At 38.6% G+C, this 22,608-nt stretch overlaps 1 protein-coding gene across 3 annotated transcripts; it reads right to left on the bottom strand.

Annotated features, from left to right (window-relative positions):
* On the bottom strand, positions 1-21,127 carry cep135 (centrosomal protein 135). Of its 3 annotated transcripts, none has more exons than XM_084433365.1 (26): positions 20,792-21,127; positions 20,165-20,305; positions 19,735-19,925; positions 19,466-19,633; positions 19,216-19,360; positions 18,774-18,858; positions 18,302-18,430; positions 15,996-16,211; positions 15,432-15,497; positions 14,765-14,915; positions 14,442-14,674; positions 13,925-14,077; positions 13,184-13,324; positions 12,896-12,973; positions 8,498-8,649; positions 8,275-8,390; positions 7,453-7,607; positions 7,247-7,302; positions 6,960-7,128; positions 6,463-6,573; positions 5,754-5,939; positions 5,147-5,356; positions 4,843-5,045; positions 3,494-3,598; positions 649-804; positions 1-543 (listed from the first exon to the last, which is right to left on the bottom strand). In XM_084433365.1, exons 2-26 carry the CDS (start codon positions 20,275-20,277, stop codon positions 522-524), a joined length of 3,510 nt encoding a protein of 1,169 aa, XP_084289491.1. In that variant the 5' UTR covers positions 20,278-20,305; positions 20,792-21,127; the 3' UTR covers positions 1-521. The 3 variants fall into 3 exon arrangements, with proteins under 3 accessions (XP_084289491.1, XP_084289492.1, XP_084289493.1); XM_084433366.1 differs by having other exon boundaries at positions 20,165-20,281; positions 20,792-21,080; XM_084433367.1 differs by having other exon boundaries at positions 512-804; positions 20,792-21,080.
* Positions 21,128-22,608: the final 1,481 nt, after the last annotated feature.

The following is a 22,608-nucleotide window of genomic DNA, read 5'->3' as shown; positions in this document are numbered from 1 at the left end:
AGACCATGACAGAGTATATTAAAAACTATGCATGTTTATTAATAAGTTAATCAGTCAACATAAATTCTATTATACATACATAAACATATAAAACAGGTTGGAGTGGTAGTGTGATATTAACACAGTCCTGAGTAACATGGCAAAAATCCACTTTCTTTTCACTTCTAACTTGTTATAAAAAGGTCTGCCATGTGAAGATGACAAGCTGCCTCATTTTCCATTAAAAAGTCCCAAACTATTAAGAACAATAATGACTCTAGGACTACTGCAATAAAAAAAAAGATCATCAACACTGCTCTACACATTGGCTTTGGTGGCATAATTTAACCTTTGACCTTAAATACATGCACAAGACCTTCCCTTTTAGAAGCCCAAGAACATATCTTCTGGACTGACCTCAGAGACATTTCTGACTCAACACAAAGTTTCTTCAGAATTGATTACACAAGAATCTTCCACGTGACATCCCTGTTTTATGTCAGCGCAAATGTGACCGGCTGCGTGAACCGTTTCCTTCGCCGCTACTCCTTAAAGCTCACACTTCTGAAATGTGAAGTTAAACACGGGTTATTTTAAAATCATACAAGCGTGGTTATGAACATCACACAAGAAATGATGTCTGCCGCAGTTTCCCAAGGCAATCCTCACTTTTCTGACGTCTTGTCTATGGAGCGTTCTGGTGTGCGGAGGATGGAGCGCTCAGGGGAAGCAGGCCGGGGACTGAGAGAGGTGCTGAGAGGAGAAGAGCTTCGCAGTGAAGAGAAAGATAAGCCCTGTCTGCGCATTTCCTGTACAGCTCTCTCCCTGCCACAGAAAAACACACACACACACACACACATTAATCAACATTTCACAAACCCACAAAGCAAGATCATAGCAGCAGGCACATACACAAAAAACCTCTAAATACATTTGAAGTTCTTTCAATACTGAAATGTATTTACTAAAATAGTTGAGTGTCATTCAATTTTTTTTTATTAATTTTTAAAAGTTTTTATTTTAACCTATTATTTGCCTCAATCAGACTGATGCTTATTAGGGTATTGTGCCTTTAACAACATGCTCATCTTTTATTTGTCTATGTTCATGGAAGACTATGTAGTAGATTCTGGATAAATTGAGAAATCACAATGTTTTGCTTTCAAAACGATTACAAAAAAACTAAACAAAAAAATAATGTAATTTACTAAAAGTTCCGGCAAATGTTAATTGCTGCAGTCTATTTAAAATCTGTGAATACAAAAAATTTTGGGGTTTGAATGAATGTTTCAATGACTCGCTCATAAATACTTCATTGCTTCATTACTGGATGAATCCGCTTTTTAGCGCAATTTTCCACCGGACAAAATTGCGATTAACAACTCATGATTTCTGTTCTGTTCTGTCTGTGCGCACCAATCTTGCACTTCTATCTACTCCTCAACCAGACCACCTAGAGACTTCGGGTTTTCGGCATTATGTTAAGGAAGGTCTAATCTCGGGAACGCACAAAAAAAATCCAGGAAAAGATTTTGGATTCCCTGGAAATTCCAGAAAAAATTAAGTTTTTGGCAAAATTCTCGGCAACCATAATAGCTATCGAGTTGAAACAAATTGCAATCGATAGCTTCTAAAATTTACAATAATATTAGAAAAAAAGAATTGATCAAAAATATTTCCTTTATGCTTCAAAAATTTATTAAACTTTTTATGAAGGGAAATAAGAAAAATATTGCCTTTTCACCTATAAAACTATTGTTCCACAGAAATACGTAAGGAAGGTATTCACAAGAGTCATGAGCACAATTAATTCCACTGAATTACGGCAAGAAATCAATGAAGGTATCGATCAAGATTTGGAGAAGGAGCAAGAATATATGAGAAAACGACAAGAGGTTGTTGCAAAATAAATGGAAGAACGTTCAGCAAAGCGACAAAAGATGGCGACATCCACACCAACGGCTTCCTCATCAGGCGTATCTGATTTCTACGATGACTCGTGGCTTTCAGAGGATGTTTTGGCAAATATCTCGAAAGCAGAAGAAGAGTTTACAAAGTCACAAGCCAATAGTCAAGCAGAAAAGAAGGAAGAATCTGAAGAGGACAAAGCAGAAAAGGAAGCTGATACAGAGAAAATCGAGGATATTGAGTGAACACAAGATGTAAAAAATAATGAGCTAATAAAAAAAATGATGTTCAACTAGTCAAGTGATTGTGCCTTTCTTATTATCCATTGCTGATTTGATTTCAGAAAGTTCATTTGAATTTCAAGAGAAAGTTATATTCTCGAGCAACTTATTTTCTCTTTCATTTACTATCTCTTAGTGTTGTGATCCCATGACGTGAGAAAATTGCGCTAAAACACTCACTGAGTTTTTATTACTTGTTTTAGATGAATCTCTTGAATGATTAAATGACAAATACATTTTTAAGCAGTACTGTTGCCACCTGGTGGCGTAACGATGTAATCGACACCACTCTGTTACTCTTATTTACTCTAATTACTCTAATCACTTCCGTAGACATCAGGGTTTATAGAGCTATACACTTTTATCCCAGTTCTTTTGTGATAATATGAATATTTGATACAGCAATAATGATACTGTGTGGTTGAAAACACTGAAGCTATTTTATACTTATACATGACAACTGCTCTCTCTGGCAGCGCCCACGCAGATTTGAATGGTCCGCTGTGATTTTGTCAAAGGTTTAATAGACACAGAATTGTTGTCATTTAGGAATGACATTGTGTGGGTGTTTGAATCGAGATTGCGTTCTTTTAACGATTAAACGGGTGGTATAATGCCCTTTTCACAAGATGTAAAATAAGTCTTTTATGTCCCCAGAGTGTGTATGTGAAGTTTTAGCTCAAAATACCCCACAGATATTTTTATATAGCAGGTTAAAGTTGTCACTTTTTGAAGGTGAGCAACAACGCACAGTTTGTGTCTGTCCCTTTAAATGCAAATGAGCTGCTGCTCCCGGCACAGAGGGCGGAGCTTCAACAGCTTGTGTCCTTTTACCTCACACAGACATGCACTAAACATTTCAAAAACTTTTAGCCTTTTATGTTCAAACCGGAGTCAGAAAGATGAAGAAGAGACAACATGTAGACAACATTTCTGAATGGTTAGTTGGTGAATTTATGTAGCTTATGAGTAGTTATCTTCTAGTCATTGATTAGCATATTCTTTCTTGATAATCTATAAATCACGTTTCACGGGCGGGTTTATGTAAATGTTAGGGTTAGTGATGTCACTAACCCGGGAGGAATGTCGTGTAGTCCCTACCAGCTGTTTGTTGTAGTCCTTAAAGAAAATATCTCCCTTTGCTTTGAACTTTGAGCGTTGTAACTTTGCAGATGTTGTTTATGCTCAAACAGCAACATTACACACTAACTAAAGTTAGAAAAGTGAAATCATATTCAACCACCCCTTTAACCGTACAGCTATTACAAATGGTCCGATGATGGTAAGAACGTTCAGTAGTTTTAGTAATAAAGCCTGGGTCTCACCTTTCAAAGCGCTCAGTGGTTAGCTGTCTCTTGAGGATGTCCATTTCTGTCTGTAGCTGAGACACTTTTCCACGCAGCTGAGAAACCTCTCTGGCATGACCAACCCTACGAACACACACATTTTATTTGAACAAATACATTGTTATAATAACTAGTATTGTTTTGAAACTGTGCTGGAGAGCTTTTACACATCTTTATCTGATTGATGGTCTGTTTGTTTCACATGCTGCTATCAGTGATCACCATGGCAACTGCACACTTGCACTAGGCAACACTATTGAGAAACGGCTTGTTTGGAGGAAAGCAACATTCAATGGACTCTTTATGCAGCCTTAAAGAGGACACAGTCCTCAGTGTATCCCATAAACAAATGCTTTACAGTTACCCTGTATAGCAGACTCTTAGAGGAAACAATAAAAAATGTAATATACATTGGCAGAATTACAATACACATTGTATAATTTATATATACACATACATTTATAGCCCCCTGATATTTTAGAGTGCTGTCAGTTAAAAACAAACATGTAGTTTGCTCTAAATGACCGGGTGCGGCTTGTTTGCCTCCATCTGTTCTTTTTCCCAATAATCCCTCCTTCAGTTCTCTGGACAACTTATGTACTTGTGGTCTCTATTTTTCAAATGCATTTTGCACGAGTGTAAAGTGACATCACTGACGAGAGTCTCCGTGCCTAATGAAATTCGATTATTACTTTATATAGTATGATGAGTTGTTGTAGCCCTACAGATCAGTGTGTGGAGCATCTGCTTATATTCTTCCTATTTGTATATATCATTACATTTTGTCCTCTTTAAAACACAAACCAATGATGTAGATTGATCTATATTTTGATGTTATTATTATTCTCATACGCCACCATTCAAAAAGTTTGGTGTCACTAAGATTTTCTTTCTTTCTTTTTGAAATAAGATATTACTTTTATTCAGCAAGGATGCCTAAATTGACAGTAAAGACATTTATAATGTTAAAAAATACTTCCATTTCATATAAATGCTGTTCTTTTGAACTTTCTATTCATCAAAGAATCTCAAATGTATTGTGGTTTCCACAAAAATATTAAGCAGCACAACTGTTTTTAACATCGACTATAATAAATATGTTTCTTGAGCACCAAATCAGCATGTCAGAATGATTTCTGAAGGATCATGTGACACTGAAGACTGGAGTGATGATGCTGAAAATTCTTTGAGTCATTACATTTTAAAATATATTAAAGTTGAAAATAATTATTTGAAATATTCAAAATATTCAATTAAATTCAGCTTTGGTGAGAATAAGAGACTTTTTTTTTATAAATGGCTCTTTCGCTTATTGTTTTTCCACTTACGTTTTGCTGTCAGCGAGAACGAGGCGGTCCTTCAGCACTTTGAGCTCAGACTCTTTCTCGCTGGCACTCAGGTGCGTCTGAAACTCCTTCTGTCGATTGGTGGTGAGCAGAGTCTCAAGATTGCGTACCGTCAGATGCTCACTGGCCAGCTGCTTTTTCAGAAGCTCTGTCTCAGAGCGCACATCCTCCAGTTCACCCGTCACCTGAGTTTGATGATAAAAGGTTAGTTAGTCGTACATTCGCTCATTTTTAAACCCTTTTTAAAGATGTAGTTGACAGAGAACGGTGTGCGTGCGAGTCTTACTCTTTCCAGCTCCATGCTCTTAGCCGTCAGCTGGCGAATGGTGAGCTCTTTGCTGGAGTCGAGCTTAACGCACAGTTCTCTGACAGAGGCCAGATCTGCCAACACTGAGTCTTTCTCGGCTCGAACCGCCTGGACCTCCTCTTCCAAACGAGACATTGCCCGTGCCAGCGATGACACCTGAGCTTCGTATGCTTGCACAGCGTTCAAGTGCTGAGGCAATGGAAAACATTTAGAGTACGTTTACATGACAACGATGTACTAAAAAACGGAAAAGTTTTTCCTTTTTTCACGTACAGACGACAACTTTGTCAAAACGATCCCCATTCACACGGATCAACGAAAACGACTAAAAAAAGCTGTATTATGCTGCCAGGCCAGTAGATGGCGATGTCACAAACCCCCTGATGGGGGTTGCCTATAATAATATGCATGACGTCACAGTTTTCACAAATTCGCTTCCACAATAAAAGCATCATTTTGACAATCGTTTTGACAAACTTGCACTTTGAAACCTATTTTCAAGTTTTTCAGGCCTCCAAAACGCCACTGTAGTGTAAATGAGTTTTTAGTTGAAACTGGTGTACTCCTCATGCTCAGTCACTTGTACCTCCTGTATCTCTCTGTCCTGCAGTGAGACTCTCTCTCTGAGGTGTCTGCGCTCTGTGTCGGATGAGAGCAGCTCCAGTCTAATAGAGTTGTTTAGCCCTTCAGCCTGCTGCAGCTTCAGCTCTCTATCCTCTGAATCAGTGTGGATGGTTCGAAAACGCTCCAGCATGTCCCTGTTCTCCTGTTCCTATACACAACATGGATAAAACAGCGTCAGTGCAAAAATGCTAAATGAATACATATGCATTTGATCTGCATTGATATTGAATTTAATTTAATTCTGCATTTAGCTGAACTTTTGCTTCTTTTCCAATTAGTATTTTTACTTATATAAATTTTTCCATGAAAATAAGTTCGGGATCAAACAATAATTGGTGGCCACCATGGACCCCCGTTGAAGATCCCTAAACAGTTCAATTTAACCCTTGATTGAACAATGGCACCTTTAATCAAATTGCTTTTGCCAATGTTTTATAAAAGCAATAAGCCACTTGATTATGTGTACTAAAATTATTCTACCATGGGTAAGGAGGTTTTAAGAAACATATTTTAAGTTTAACTCTGAGAAAATGCACATTTTATGGCTCATTAACAAATTTGGGTATTTTATACATTTTTTAATTATAATAATTGTATCACATAAAAAGGGAATATTGACATGATTTCTGTCTTTTCAATTTGCTGAAGTGTTTTTTCCTTCCATCTCTCACCTTGGCAGCCATCAGGCTTTCTATCCGCGCCACCTCAGAGATGTACGAGTGAACTCTGAGCTTCAATTCATCCCTCTCGTTCAGAGCTTCCTGCATCTCTGCGTGCACAGCCTGGAGAAAGGGACACAAGAATGTGAGCATGTGTGATGTTTACTGGTCAGAGATGTCACGTCAACAGGAGTGAGTTCACTTTTATCATCTATGAAGGTTGGGAAGACTTTTTTTAGCTGTGAGCAGCTTTTTAACTGTTATAGCGCCACCTATGGTCAGATCTTCATAAAAGTTTGAATGCTTGTTTAGAATCATACGTCGTATTTACTCACCTATTTTAGTGAAGTTCTGAGTTTTCATTTAGGGGTAATAGGCTTTTGCTGCACTTGGCCACGCACATTTTCTAAATAACACTGTTATAGCTACACAAAGAGTAAAGTTCAAAACGCAAAGGCGCTACACGCTTGAACCCATAAAATGCGAAGCAAAGGTCTACTGGTGTGTACCTGGTTTTCTCTGGTCATGGTGGCCAGATCATCCTGTAACCTGCGGTTCTCTCTCAGCGCAACCTCTCTGTCTCGACTAACCACTGAGAGTTCCTCTTGTGATTGGTCCAGCTGTCTGCGCAGGCTAGCGATTTCCCTCTCTCGACTGCTCAACGCCCCCTTCAGCTGACTGAAATACATGTCATACAAGACTTTGAAGGCCTTCTATTCCTTTCCAAAAATGCAGAAACATCCCATCATTCTGAGAACATACATTTTATTACTCACAACAGAAAACAGACACTTACTCCAAAGAGTTCTCCAACTCTGTGACTGTTAGTCGGACTTCCAACAGAGTCTTTTCCTGTAGATCAAAACTAACTTTTTAAAGCAGTACCACAAAAAATGTCAAAAAAATTCGCAATGCAACTAGTTATCTTCTCTGCATACATTACCAAACATTCTGTATTGAGAACAGGGCTGTAATAAGATGTGTGCCGAGTATCAGCAGTACCTTCCTTTGGATCTCCTCCTGTAGCAGCACCACCCTCTCAGTCTTCTGGTCCACATCGTCCTGCAGGGAGTCTTTCTCTCGGTCTAGAGATGCTATTGTCCTCTGCAGAGTCGCAACCTCATCTTTCTGAGATGATCCATGTCTACTCAGATCAGCTGCACAATAAACACAGCATTTAGAATCTTCTTTCTACATACAAATTTTTACGTCATCTATACAGTAAAATGTTGCATGGTTTCACACCAGAACCAGTGAAATTTCACAATTTGCAATATCATGACAAAATGAATCTGCTATTGAATGCAATCCTTTAAAAAATATATATAAAAAAATAGTATAAATATTAATTACTGAATTTAAATAAGTATTAAATTTAAACAATGGCATGTTGCCTTCAAGCATTTCTTAGTTTATGTAAACATTGCTTTTACCTTTTCAATTAGATAAACACCCTGTAATAACAGCAAAAAATTAGGGTAACACTTTATTTTACAGTGTCCTTGTTACACGTTAAATGCACTTACTATAATAATAACAGTAAATTATGCATAATTACAAGCAACTAAACCAAACCCGTACAAGTAGTACAAGCTGTTAATTAATATTGCTCAGTGCTTATTTATGTAATTACACTGTAACAAGGACACTAATGAAGTAAATAATGTGTAACCTAAATTAGTATTGAAGTAACGTTACTTCTGCCAACCCTAATATAGATATGCACGAGAAGAAACAGGAAAGAAGAGACAGAATAGCTCATTTGCATAAAGATGTGCATTTGAATAAATTAGAAGAGTACAACACTGTAAGAAATACACGCACTGATTTTCTCTTCTAGTTTGTCGATCTGTTGGTGAGCTGCCTGCAGTTCATTGGTCTTCACGGATAATCTGTGCTGAACATCTGAGAGAGACTGCTCCATCTGCTCCTGCAGAAGCCTAAACGCACACACACAAACACATTCTGGGTGGCACATATTTAAGCACAAGCACGACAGGCAGAAATGTTTGTAGTACACAGCAGTAGTACACAAACACACACAGACCTGAGAGCACTGCTCTCGACTCGATGATGTGTGGCCTCCTCTACGTTCTGCACCAGCACTGCTGACTGAGTCTTCAGCTCCCTCTCAACAGCAACACGACACTCCTTCAGCACAGCAACCTGAGTGCGCAGATCAGTCTTCTCTCTCTCCAGCTACACACACACAGTAATGCATCATATTATGACATATTTAGATGGGTTTATGCTACCTAAAACTAACCTCATATTTAGGGCAAATTTATAAGTGAGCATTACTTTGCCCTATCCACAAACAGAGACAGACCACTTTGAAGGATGTATGTGCATTTTATACACCCTAGACCACACATGGGCAATATACGGCCCGGGGGCCGGATCCGGCCCGCATATTGCTTCAATCCGGCCCCCGCGATGCGGTCGATGCACTCGCAATTTGGACATTCATTATTTATATGAAAACCCCAAATCGCACGAAAATCACACACAAAACACATAATCGTACAAATACTTAAATCGTGCATTTATTAGCTTCTTGTTTCAGTGAAGAAATGTCACTTTAGCTTAGTTATCACGCATGAGAATGAGGAAGTGTATACAGGACGCGTCATGAACCACGTGACGTGAGATGATTGACAGGTCAAATCTGACGCAAATCAGGAAGAGAGACACATCTAGCTCCGTTCGCTGTTTCAGCTCGTCAGATCGCATAATTTAGTGGAAAATGAATAGAAATGTTTTTCTGTATGACAAAATATTTTACTAACATGTGATAACTAATCATTATTTCTCCAAATATGCGCACCATTGGACTAATAGGCCTGGCGGATGCTGTATTTTTTATGTATTTGAACACAAATAAACCGGAGAAGACGAGAATAAATGTTGTGTGAGTAATGATTTCTATTCAAAATAACGATCGTTACAGATTAATTATTTTGCACTCCTGGCATAAATTAAGAAGTGAATGTCACTGCAAACCAGTTTAATCATAAACAGTGGTCAAATATCGAAGCTGAATATGGCTCAAATATGGAGTCTTAAACCTTTCTGAAGTTTCTAAAATGATGCTCAGATTGTCCAGAAGTAATAGTGTGATGTTTTGACGAGTAATGAATTTTGAACAACAATAATCTGTGATCTTTGACGCGTAAGGGGTTAAAAACAATCCAACAGATGTCGCTGTGTGAAATTACAATTTGCGCCTTTACTTCTCTTCTTCACTCCTCAAAGTAACAAATTCTAAATGGCCGGCGGCATAAAAAAATTGTCAAAATGAGTGCAGTAAAAAAGAGAAAAGTTGACTCTGAATGTCGAGCATTCAATAAAGAATGGACGTCAAAATATTTCGTCACGAACGTCGGCTCAAAGGTGATTTGTCTGATATGTCAGGAGAGCATCGCTGTCTTTAAAGAATATAATATTAGCAGGCACTTCAATGCTAAACATGCTAATTATGCCGTGAATTTCTCCGCAAAGGAGAGGGAAGAAAAAGCCACGAGATTGTCCTCCAACTTAACTGCCAGGCAGAATATTTTTACCAAGCAGTCTAATGCACAGGAGTCAGCAACAAAAGTGAGCTATATGGTGTCACACAAAATCGCCAAACACAGCAAACCATTTTCAGATGGTGAGTTTGTAAAAGACTGTATGGTAGAGGCAGCTAGCGTGCTGTGCCCTGACAGCAAAAGTCAGTTCGAAAATGTGAGCCTGTCTCGCCGTACAGTTACTCGTCGCATCGAGGTAATTGATGATGAGCTGACATCTGCATTGCTAAAAAGGGCCACCGATTTCACATACTTTTCAATAGCGCTGGATGAGAGCACTGATATTAAAGACACTGCCCAGCTGCTTATATTCATCAGAGGTATTACTGACACATTTGAAATAGTGGAGGAGTTTCTTGCGATGGAATCAATGAAGGGGACGACAAGGGGTTCAGACCTCTATGATGCGGTGTCAGGATGCATGCAGAGAATGAACCTACCGTGGGCGAAGTTACTGAACGTGACCACTGATGGCTGTCCAAACCTCACCGGGAAGAACACTGGGCTATTGCGTAGGATACAGGACAGGGTGAGAGAGGATGACCCTAACTCAACTCTGATTTTCTTGCACTGCATCATTCATCAGGAGGCCTTGTCTAAGTCGGTGTTAAAGCTTGATCACGTCACCAAAACTGTGGTGAAACTTGTCAATTTCATCAGGGCCCGGGCGCTTAACCACCGCCAGTTTATCCAGTTGTTGGAGGAGAGTGAGACAGAACACACTGATGTCCCATACCACTCAAACGTCCGCTGGCTGAGCCTGGGCACAGTGCTACGCCGTGTGTGGGACCTGAGAGATCAGATAGGGGTGTTTCTGGAGAATGTCGGGAAGGCTGGTGACTTTCCAGAACTTGAAGATTCTGATTGGATGCTTGACTTTGCATTTGCTGTGGATTTAATGGGCCATTTGAATGACCTCAATCGGAAGCTGCAGGGGAAGGATGTGTTTGTGCACGAACTGTATTCCTACGTACAAGCATTCAGAGCAAAGCTGACCCTGTTTTCCCGACAAATGACAAACAAGAGCTTTACACATTTTCCAACTCTCGCCACAATGAAGCATGTGCCATCCCGACTCACTGTCAAATACACCACTACACTCGAGGATCTGCACACTGAATTTAACAGGCGTTTCTCTGATTTCGGAAAAATTGAAAAAGAGATGGAGCTGGTGTCCGCCCCCTTTTCCTTTGACAGCGACCAAGCGCCTCCGGAAGCTCAGCTTGAGTTGATTGACATGCAGTGCGATCCCACTCTCAAGGAGAAATTCACCTCGTCGTCATTGGACAGGTTTTACGGTGCATTGAACGAGGGCAAGTTTCCTAACATGCGGAGGCATGCGCAAAGGATGCTCGTTTTATTTGGGTCCACGTATGTATGCGAGCAGACTTTCTCTGTAATGAACTTTAACAAGTCACGCTACAGATCACGACTAACCGACACACACCTGTCGTCCGTGTTGCGCATCTCAACGTCGAACACGACCCCAGATTTCGGTGACTTAGTAAAGAAAGGCGACCGTCTCAATTGTTCACATTGAGTTACAGAACACCGACAAAAAGCTCTTCATCTCAGTTGCATAGGCCGAAATACATTTTTCTAAAGTAGGCCTAGCCAAAGTTCCATTAAGTTACTTTTTTACAACATTGTTCAGTTTCATGTTGCCATTTCTTATGCATGTCCCGTAGATAGTGATGATACAGCTAAATCAAATTTAAATTTTGTGAGATGCATAGGCCTATATAGGCCCTTTATATCTTTCAAGCAAACATAAGTGTGATGAAGTTGATCTGCACTTAAATTGTGTTCTATTTTATAAAAGATTTTAACAAAATATGTTAAAGAAATTACAAAAAAAATTAATAATCACAACTGAAAACTGAAAATGTTTTTCATTCAGTGATGAAGGTCTCCCTCTGATATATAGCCTCAATTAAATTTGATAATTCCAAGCCAGATTGCCTGAAGTCTGTATGTTAATGTAACTTGCACACATACATTTGCAGTTTTGTTAATAGTTTTCTATCTTGAAAAGCTACAGCTGGTATGAATGACAGTTGAACAATATGCAGGGTAGTGTAGGAAATGAATCCTTGAAAGTAAATCCAGTTATTGTAACCTTAGAGTAGCCTAGGTCAGACAGGCCTAGCAAAAATAAGTATCAGGCCTTGAAATAGGCTGTCAAAGTAACTGTAGAGTAGCCTTATACATATTTTGCATTGCATTAATCTGTACCATTTAATCATGTAACTATGTTTAATTGCAATTGTCCAAAGTGTGGCCCTCCGTTTACTTTGCCAAAGTAACTGTGGCCCTCAGACTAAAACTGTTGCCCACCCCTGCCCTAGACCAATTTATATATCGTCCGAATGTAACATTGCATCAAAATTCATGTTTATAGCTCTTAAGATTTTTGCTAATTAAACTTTTATGTCAAACATCATCTTTAATCCAAATTTATTTCAACTCGCTTTTTCTGTGTGCCGTTCGAGTAAAGCAAGCAAAAAACATGAAAACAGTGCTAATGTGTAGCACTGTTAATGTGCTAATAATATACTAATATACTTGAGTGCATGAGAGCAATTGAAAGTTTTAAAATCCTCAGGTCTCGAAATGAATCAGAACAACTTGTCATCCAGAAACACATAAACGGCAAATTATTTCCTTGTAGTGACCTTTAAATGTACAGTTCACAAAGTGTCTTTTAGAAGGAACATTCAGGGGGATTTAGATGCTCACATTCATTTGGAACAATCCTACAAGCGTCTCTTTCCTGCAGAGCCCTTCAAGGGCACAAAAACGGCATTTGGAGCTGACATGACTAAACACACTGGTAATGTTTGTGATAAACAGTTCATGCACTATTAGTGTTGTACCATCTCAATGGTGTTCTCCAGGTCGAGAATCCTGATCTGCTCCTGTTCTCGGTCTGTAAGAGATGAGCTTTGGGCAACCTGCAAAGAGAGAAAATCTTATTATCTTGGCAACTCTCCCCTTAACACACAGCTATACCACTCACCCAACAAGTGCAGTACAGTTTAGAAGTGCTTTGCGGAATTTCAAACTCACAACTTCAACCACAGAAAATTGCTTGTCCACAATTGACAGCAATTTATGGTCTTCTTAAAAAAAAAAAAAAAATTTGCAAAAACACACACACATACCTTGAGTCTGTCTCTAAGCATATCTCTCTCAGCAGTAACTCTCTGGAGTTCAGCTTCAGTCTGTTCCCCGTCGTCTCTGAACCTGTGCTGGAGTTTAGAGGACTCAAGCTCCCCTTGGACACGTCTCAGCACCTCCTGCGTCTATATTTAAAACACATGAACAAATATTCTCAAAGAAAACAGCTAGATGTGCATCTTAACTTAAATGTTTTGTGTGCTATTTACTCATGCTTATCCTGTTCCAAACATGTTTTGACTTTCTTTCTTCAGATGAACACAAACTGATTTTTAGAAAAATAATCCATCTGTGAGTCCATATAATGCAAGTGGATAGGTTTCATTATGTGCATAAGTTGACACTCCAAAAACCACGCAAAAAGCACAACAGTAATTCATACGACCCCAGTGGATGAATTGATGTCTTCTGAAGAGAACTTTTTAAACTTTAAATTATCAAATTCTAGTCAAGTTATTCATGAGTTCACACTTAGCGTAAAATGTCAGCACGTTGTGAAGCTCACATAAAAAGTGGATCTTCACACATGCTGATGTTTACGTCAAGCTTGAACTCAAGAATGAGCGTATGACAGTTGGCTGGAACCGAGAGATAGTAAATTATGACATCATTTTAATTTTTGGGTGGAGTAAAACAAAATGATGGGTACATGAAGAAGCTTCTGACATCCTGGTTTCAGACAGCAAACAGATGAAGACCTTTGCAGGTCGCAGGTGGTGTCTCACCTGCTGGTACTGTGAGCTGAGCTGGTCTCTCTCTGCAGTCAGTAGTTTAACTCTGGTCTGGATGTCCTCTATGTGTTTCTCAAAGCCCAGCAGCACTGACTGCAACTCATCCCTCTCCTTCACTACACGTGAGAACTCTGCATCAAAATCTCTCTAGAAATACAAAAACAGTCAGTTTCCCAGTTAGGTTTGACCCAATCATGTGCAATATTGTTATTTTGGTAACTAATTTTAGTAATTTAAATAAGTGTCTTAGATAAAGTCAATAATCCGTAAAATGCCCACAGAAAAAAAAAAATCTGCAGCATTGTTGCAAAATCATTCAAAAAAAATAACAAGTAAATGTATGCATATTGCATATAAATGTATAAATGTTTATTAAAATAGGGAAAAAGCATATACTAGCATGCTGCTGAATTATGAGTGCAGAACTTGCAGGAATTACTAAAACTGTACAATCTGAAATTCAGGCCCTGCTTAAATCACTGTAATTACAGAAGTAATTGTCAGCTCCCACCTTTTCATGCCAGCTGCCTCTTCCTCTGGGGCTCCTCCCCCTGCCTGGACTAGGGAAGGGGGTTTTGTCTGTCCTGCCGCTAACCAGACGGTACCGCTCCACTTCCTGTTTATAATAATTCCTTTCCTCCTCTAAACTTTTTACAAAGGCATCTAGACGGGATGGAGAGTGATCCTTGCCACACATCCCATGCCTTGCACGCATTCGCTCTAATTCTAGGATCATCTCCTTATCTGAAACAAATACAAAATTAAACAGGTGAATGACAAACCGTATATCACTTTACTCGCAACTAATACATAAAGAGGAGTGTTACATCTCACCAGCCTGTGTCATTGCTTCTACTTTGTCCTGAAGTCTCTTTTTGTCTTCCTCCAGAAAGTTTATCAGTCCCTCCATCTTGTCATTCTGTTCTTGAAGATCAAGAAGTTGATCCCTCAGACGGTCTTTCACGTGATCTCCATCTGCCATATCCTGCAGCAAACCATTGCAAGCTTAAGACGTTTGACTGAGTCTAATAAACCATAACAACGCATTACCAATAGATATTGGCATGAGTAATCTGCGAGCAAAAACTTTGTCTGCTGAAGGAAAATGTATTTTCAATTTTGTCATTGAATCTCTCATTTCTAGTTTATTATTGTTGTTTTGTCAATATTTATTCATTGTATTATTATTGCTCAGTTAAAAAAAAAAAAAAATCTCAGATAAATCTAATTTTAAAATCTAATTTTCAGATAAACATTTTCAGATGTGTGTTATGATTATTCGACTGCAAAACTACTCGAAATGCCCACAGGCCAGTAATAAAGAGTGGGATATCTGAAAGGATAATAAACATGCACTCCAACAGAAAGACAATCCTGACAGTATTTAAACCATCCATGTCACGTCAGGCCAGACAGGATAAATGTGCTGTTCTGAAGCAGATGGTTAATTTAACAGCTCACTTCCCATGCTGCTTTGTGGACAGTGGACCCATGCACATACCCGTCTAAATGTAGAGATGACCTCTTCCAGGTCCTCTAGCTCCCGCTGTTGACGCTGAATCTCTTTCTAGAGACAGAGATAGAGTCAGTATCACTACATAAAGCTAAATATTTAAAATATTAAAATCCAAGAATGAATACATTAAGACCAAATATTATTATTAATATAAATAAAAACGACTAGAATTAAAATATTACAATTAATATATGCTGCAAATGTTTTTACCCCCACATATAAAATATAGATATCAAATAAAATAAGATACCATACATAAATAAGATATCAGTCTCTGTGACTGCCCAAGGCTCAGTTTCCCAAAAGCATCGTGAGCTAAGTTGATCGTAGAGAACATTGGTGGCAATGGTCCCCATGATCAATTTGGGCTCACAATGCTTTTGGGAAAGGCAGCCCTAGGCTCTTTATGCAATGACATAAAACAATATTTTTTTATAGAAAAACAACTCAAATTGAAAATATGTCAATATATTATGCAAAAACACAGTTTGCTGATCCATACAGTTTCATTTTTTTTTTTTTTACAAGTATAGACCCTGCTGAGATCACCTTGGCCTCCTGCAGCTCCATGTCAGCAGTCTCCAGAACCATCTCTTTGTCTTTCTCTAACTGCTGGGCGAGCTGGTCTATTTGAGTGAGCTCCTGACACAGCTCTTCATTTCGAGCACTCAGGTCAGCCACCTCACTAGACACAGTCTTCTTCCTCTGCTGCAGTCCGTCAACTCTCTGCTCCAGGGATCTGTTGGTCTCCTGCAGATACTCTATCTGAAAAAGGAAATTAGTTATTATCAGAGGGGCGGGGGTTAACGTCAACAGTACACAGAAATAAACACCTGCAAACAGGAGGAGGTTATGGACAGGTCTGAATTAGGGTTGTCAAGCGTACTGCTACTACCGGTCCCAGTTAGTACCACAGAAAACAAAACAAAACAAAAAACACAAGTTGACGGTTTCAGCATTTCTGCAGTACCGGTTGCGTGAGTGTGAACCCAATAGCCTATCAGAGGTGTTAGTCATTTAGTCAGAATCCGCTTAACACACTGCAACTGCCCAAGGTTTTGTTTTGTTCAACACAAGCCGCACGCTCGCGAATACTTTCAATATAATAATCAACAAACTGTAAACATGCTGTAAATAAGAGATTCATTGTACTATTAAAGGGTCATGAAACCCTAAACCAATTTTTCTGAGATTTTAACAGAGGTAGGTGTGTTGAACACCATAGAAGACAATGTTATAATCTGTAAAATTTAATAATAGGATATAAATGGTTAAATTTGAGTTTGTATCGGCTATTTTCGTCTTCCGGGTTTGAAATCTTCATCGAGTCCACGTCACAGGATGTGACGTTTTTCTGTACGGATCGTCCGGTGATGACTCATCGTTCTCTCATAATTATTAATGAGGCTGAGCCTTCATATCCAATGAGAAGACACTTCACTGAATTAATCATGATACCACGTTGATCTTTCCAAAGACAGACATGTCAAACTGTGATATCGCGTAGTAGATGAGAGAGGCAATGATGGGACGCACGTTTGTTTTCATGGTGCAAAAGTTCCAGTGCATCTTTCCCCGCGATGCTGCCAGGGCTGGACTCTGACTGCGGGCGGTTGGTTGGCCATCAACCACGGGCACATCTAAACTATGTGTGTGTAGCAACCATTCAACTGGAGAATGGTGGACTTCAGCCTTGTACACCAATGCAGGTTTCGTCTTGCTAGTGATGCGGTCCCGAGGACTTTTCTATCGCTTCAGAGGTGTGTGTGTGTGTGTGTGTGTGTGTGTTTGTGTCTAAATGTAACCCTGACCGTTTTTACTTGCCTTTTGTTAAATAATCACTCGTTATTAAAATGTAGATATTTCGATAATACATCAACGCATGCTTAGTTTGTGCAAATTTATGTCACATTCATTGTCCATCTTTAGTGGGTTTAGGGGGCGTGTAGTCTAGGCTATTTACGGAACGTTTTTTTTTTTTTTTTTTTTTTTTTAAGCGGAAAATTTATTATTTTCAAATATATGCATTTATAGTGTTAGTGTATATAAACAAATATATATTTTATAATGGCCGATATGCATGTACATGTATATGTTTTAAATAGAATGATTACTGTAGTAGGCTAATATGTGTAGCAGGGCATTCAGTTTCTTTTTAAGGATAAAAATAAGGTGTCAGTGTATTTCATTAGACTTTAACTTTGCCAGCTATAAAAAATCTAGCATTTCCTCACGTTTTACCACTGACAGTGACGGTCGATATGCATTGGCCACTGGCTTTGACCACACCAACTCCCTTCTTCTCACAGCCACCACGCCCATTTAAGTTGCATTTTTCAAAAAGATTATGAGCTAGACTTGAGCTGAAAGAGGGGGGTTTCATGACCCTTTAAGACAGCTTTATATTATAATGGTAGTTTTTTGCTAGAGTGCAGAATTCAGTGAGCTTGCGCTTTAGAGATTGATAGCATTAGTGATTATAAAAGGGAGGGTTCTTCTCTTGCTTTCTGTTTAATTTTTCATGCTGCTAAGTACAGTACAGTACAGTTTCTGGATTGTGAACTCTATTTAAATTCGCAATTGAATCAGAAACTGGGATGACAGTGATAACCAACGGACGTGACAAAACGGCACAACATTTTATGAAGTACTTATTTCAACAGTTTTTGCTCTGGTACTGAAACTGGTACCAAGAACAGCAAAATTGTATTGATATTGGTACCCAGGGGCTGTAACTAGGGTGGGGGGAGGGATGTCCACCTCGGTTAAAATAGAGTTAGATTGCGTGGTCTCAGTCAGGTAACATGCCTAACAAGATCAAATAAACAAAATTATCAGATGGATTTCCAGTTTACCTGTAGGTTCAAATGAGCAATAAGTTTTTCATTGCTGATGTTTTGAGCCTCCAGAGAGATGACATCATTAGGTCGACCACCATCCAGAGCTCGATTCAGACGCTCAATCTCTTTATCTCGCTCTGCCACCTGTCCAGAGCACAAAGTACATTTGTAAGGGTAAATGTTATGAATACATTTTACACTGTTAACATATGACAAATAAATAACAGAGATAATATTATTTTTAGTATTAACCTCTCATTAGTGCACATACATGTGGGCTCTTGAAGGAGGTCTCAAATAAAAAGGACTCTCAGTTCTACTTTAACTACAATCACTGACAATCTGTCATTCTCCCTAATCAATCAAGTAATGGCTTAAGCAAAACCATTTGCTCCCTGAAATATTAAAACAGCGCTTAAGAAAAAGTAATCAGACTATACACAGTAATTTAATTTGTGAAATGTAGGTGTGTGCACAGCACACTTACCTGTGTGTTGAGATGCTTGATTCCAGCATGCGCTCTCTCCAGGTCAAGCTTGAGCTGTGCCACTTCCTTTTGGAGCTCCTGGATTCTAAACACAAAGATTCAAGTTTTTTTATTATTATTATTATAAAAACTGTAAAAATTATTTGTAACTAATGTTATTTATATTTATAAATTCTGTTTTTATTTTAACAAACACAAGTATATTCATTTTTTTATTGTCTATTTCACGTTAATAATGTGTTATAACTGGGGAAGGCTGTCAAAATGAATATGTTAACTCAAGCAATTCATTGTTTTACATGTTGCTAATAAATATATAATATAAATATGATGCTTTTTTTCTTTTCTTTACTTAAAAAAAAGACCAAATGTGTTACCTACAAATGCATTCATTACAAAATAATTGATTTATTGTGATTTCGTTTTGTTTTCTTCCCCACACCTGTCATCAGCCACCTGAAGAAGGTCAGCGATATAGGGATCATCTGGTAGTGCCAGAGATGGAGGGATGGGGCCACCGGAGGGTGGGAGGAGTTCATCGATCTGCATCCGCTGGCGTCTAAATGGGATTGATCGCTTCTTCCCTCCTATTTAAATTTAGTCATTGACCATAAAATGTTCTAATAGCAGCATAGACAGACAAAGGTGAATACCACAGCAGCTGCAACGTTAAATAAAACATATCAACCAACCCGGTGTCTGAACAACAGCTTGCATGTTCTTCTCCTGGAGCTGTAGGATACGCTCCGTCTTGGCTTTGCAGTCCTTCTCAAGGGACCGGACTTTGTGCACATACTGATTATTGAGGAATTTCAGATCTGATGTTTCATGGTCCAGTTTCCTGATGTACACCTTCAGCTCTGCCGACGAACAATAATGGTTACAAATAACCATTCCATGTGATTAAAAAAAGATCAAATCTGTTTGCAACAGGATTTGAGGCATTAAACCCAATCTGTACCCCTGCTGATCCGATCCTTCTCCTCTCTTAGTTTCAAAAGCCCAAGGTGCAGCTCGTTGTTTTCTCTGACAACCCGGGCATTTTCGGCTTTATACGGCTCCAGAAGAGCATCCACATTCCGACTCTCCTTTTCCGTTTTCCCTGCAGCAAGCTTGGCATTCCTGAGACTTTCAGTGGTGTGGACCAGGTCACTGAGAAATACATGAAAACAGATTGATTATGCTTCTGTCAAATCAAGTTTCACATATTATATAAATTTAGTTAACGTGTCAGTTTTTAAATCTGACACATATACAGATATACTGGCAAAAATATATTGTGCCAGAGCTAGTGAAAAGAATAATGGCAGGGCAAGAGTAAATCTGAACTACCTGAAATAAAATCTTTATTGGTGGATAGTATAATACTGCATACTGTAGAGAGAATTCACCTGAAGAGCTTCTCAACCAGTGGCAGACTCTCAATGGCCAGAGGCTGTCTGTAGCCCAGCTGATCTAAACGCTTCCGCAGACTGACGAACTTCCGCTCTGCGCTGGTCGTCATGGTCCTTCAACACAAATACACGCTCGCTCTACACACACAACGATTCATCATTCACATGACAACAACCGAGCCAGCACTGATATTACAGACACTGTATGACATATGAAAATAGTCAAAGCACCAGTTGATTTAATATCTTTATTTGACCTTCATAAAGAAAGGAAAATTGAAACACTTGATCTATTGTTGAACTTTTATGATTTAGTAAGGTTCAAATGCTAGTAAAAACTGCCAGATTATAATTAGTGGCTTTTCAGAACCACTGAGAGCTTCAAAACAGCCAGTCAAGACAACAAACCGCTCTGTGGCAGCTAGACTCTATAAAACCCCAAAATAGACTTTATTTTGTCGGCTGCCAACCTAGACAGCACTTTTAGGTGTGTTGCGAACTGTCTAGGTAACTTAAGTTAGGTAACTTAGCTCACTAGGTTTTAAAACACGACCAGTGAGTTACAATGATCAATTAATTATTAACGTTACCTAAAATAAAATGTACAATTTTCACAAAACATACTTAGCTGCTACTCCGACGCTTGATGTTGTTTACGTAAACTGTCAGTCTGTCTTCAGAGGGCAGTTGGCTGTGTTAGCTTCAGTCTTCATTCTGCAGCATATCTGCCACATGGAAGTAAAGCTTTTCTCCTCAGGGGCAACACAATAATAAACGATGCAACAATTAACCCTCCAAAGTCAACTTCCTCTTTGTTGTTTGGGTATTTCGCCACAGCGCTTTCATTTTGTAAAGCTGTTTGAGGTTAGCTACTCATCAGTGTCTACTGCAGATTTCCTCCCCTCCCCACGGTGAACGGTCTTCCGGTGGCGGTAACACTGTTTGAAAATGGCGCCGAGGAGAAGGGAAGACCAGTCCTGCTCATTCCTATCAAACTGGAGTCTGCTGGAGTCTTTGAAGCAGCGCCATCTAGTGGACATTGAGTGGAAATAGCGATAAAAAGTGGTCAGTAGCTTATTAAAGGGATAGGTTCACCCAAAAATGAAAATTCCCCCTACCCTCAAGTTGTCCCAAACTTGTATGAATGTCTTTGTTCTGCTGAACACAAAGGAAGATGTTTTGAAGAATGCTTGTAACCAAACATTTGTGGGACACCATTAAGCATTAATTTTTTTTCTCATACTAGGGAAGTCAATGGTGCCCACAACAACTGTTTGGTTACAATACAGAATGACAAATACAAAATGTATATAGGTTTGGAACAACTTGAGGGGGAATAAATGATGACAGAATTTTCATTCTTGGGTGAACTATCAGTTTAAGGTATAGAATTAAGGCCTGACATATGAAATAATAGTCAGAAAATATTTTTTTTAACAGAAGTTTATTCAATTTTGCACCTGTGATTTAATTTTTTGCATCATACTTGATACTTGAGGCTTTTATGGCTCAAATAGTATGATATATAGTGAGAATATAGACCTCACATTTAAGGAAGAAAACAGCTTACAAAATAACCTACAAAATAGTACAATTATTCCAGATATAATACTGTTGTGGTTAAATGAATTATGCTTGTATATGAACTTCCATGCAAAAAGTGCTTGCCTGTGAAAAGCTGACATTTTAACCAGTAGCAGCATTGCGTTAGTATTTGGTTCCCGTTTTCTTTTTGTAACCATAAAAAATTTTCCTGGAACTTTGCAGGGTGGTTATTTTTAAATACAAGTAAATGGCGCTGAATAAATGTAAAATCTGGGTAATTGTCCAGTCATTTTATGAAAAAAGGTTGAACAAATTGCAACAGAAGCAAACTCAACTGATTTTGTATGCTCAATACGTCCTGAGTAAGGGAAAAAAAGTCCCGAAGAATCCCATTAGGGGAAAGTTTCGAAAAAGACCCAAATATAGCCTATTCATACACCTAGCCTATTCATTCTTTTTCTTAGGTGAATAGGGTAAAACCTTTTAACCTTTAGATATCACCATGAAAATTAATGAGTTGATTACTTACATCAAGACAAACAAAAATTGTATTACAAGTTTTTTAAAAATAGTTTGTTAACATGGACAAACGGTGCATAATCTAATTATGTATGTACAAATTTGCATAAATACCACAACAGATTGGGTATAGCCAGGTGAAAATGTCTTGTTGAATCTTGTTGACACACAACAGTAATGTTAAGGTCTGAATGGAATTAGATTATGCACCGTTTGTCCATGTTAACAAACAATTGAAAAAAACTTGTAATACAATTTTTTGTCTTGATGTAAGTAATCAACTCAGTAATTTTCATGGTGATATCTAGGCGTATGAATAGGCTATATTTGGGTCTTTTTCGAAACTTCCCTCTAATGGGAATCTTCGGGACTTTTTT

The sequence above is a fragment of the Rutilus rutilus genome, assembly GCF_951802725.1.
Source record: "Rutilus rutilus genome assembly, chromosome: 15".
Taxonomy (NCBI): Eukaryota; Metazoa; Chordata; class Actinopteri; order Cypriniformes; family Leuciscidae; genus Rutilus; species Rutilus rutilus.
Note: the sequence above shows the minus strand (reverse complement) of the source record. Positions and strands in the feature narration are given on the sequence as shown.

Coding starts and splice junctions, on each gene's coding strand:
- cep135 (XM_084433365.1), bottom strand. CDS start 20,277: ATGACGACCAGCGCAGAGCGGAAGTTCGTCAGTCTGCGGAAGCGTTTA. Junction 8,650..12,895: donor TGGAGAACACCATTGAGATG/GTACAACACTAA, acceptor GTGTGTGTGTAG/CTGGAGAGAGAGAAGACTGA. Junction 8,391..8,497: donor GTCGAGAGCAGTGCTCTCAG/GTCTGTGTGTGT, acceptor GTGTGCGTTTAG/GCTTCTGCAGGAGCAGATGG.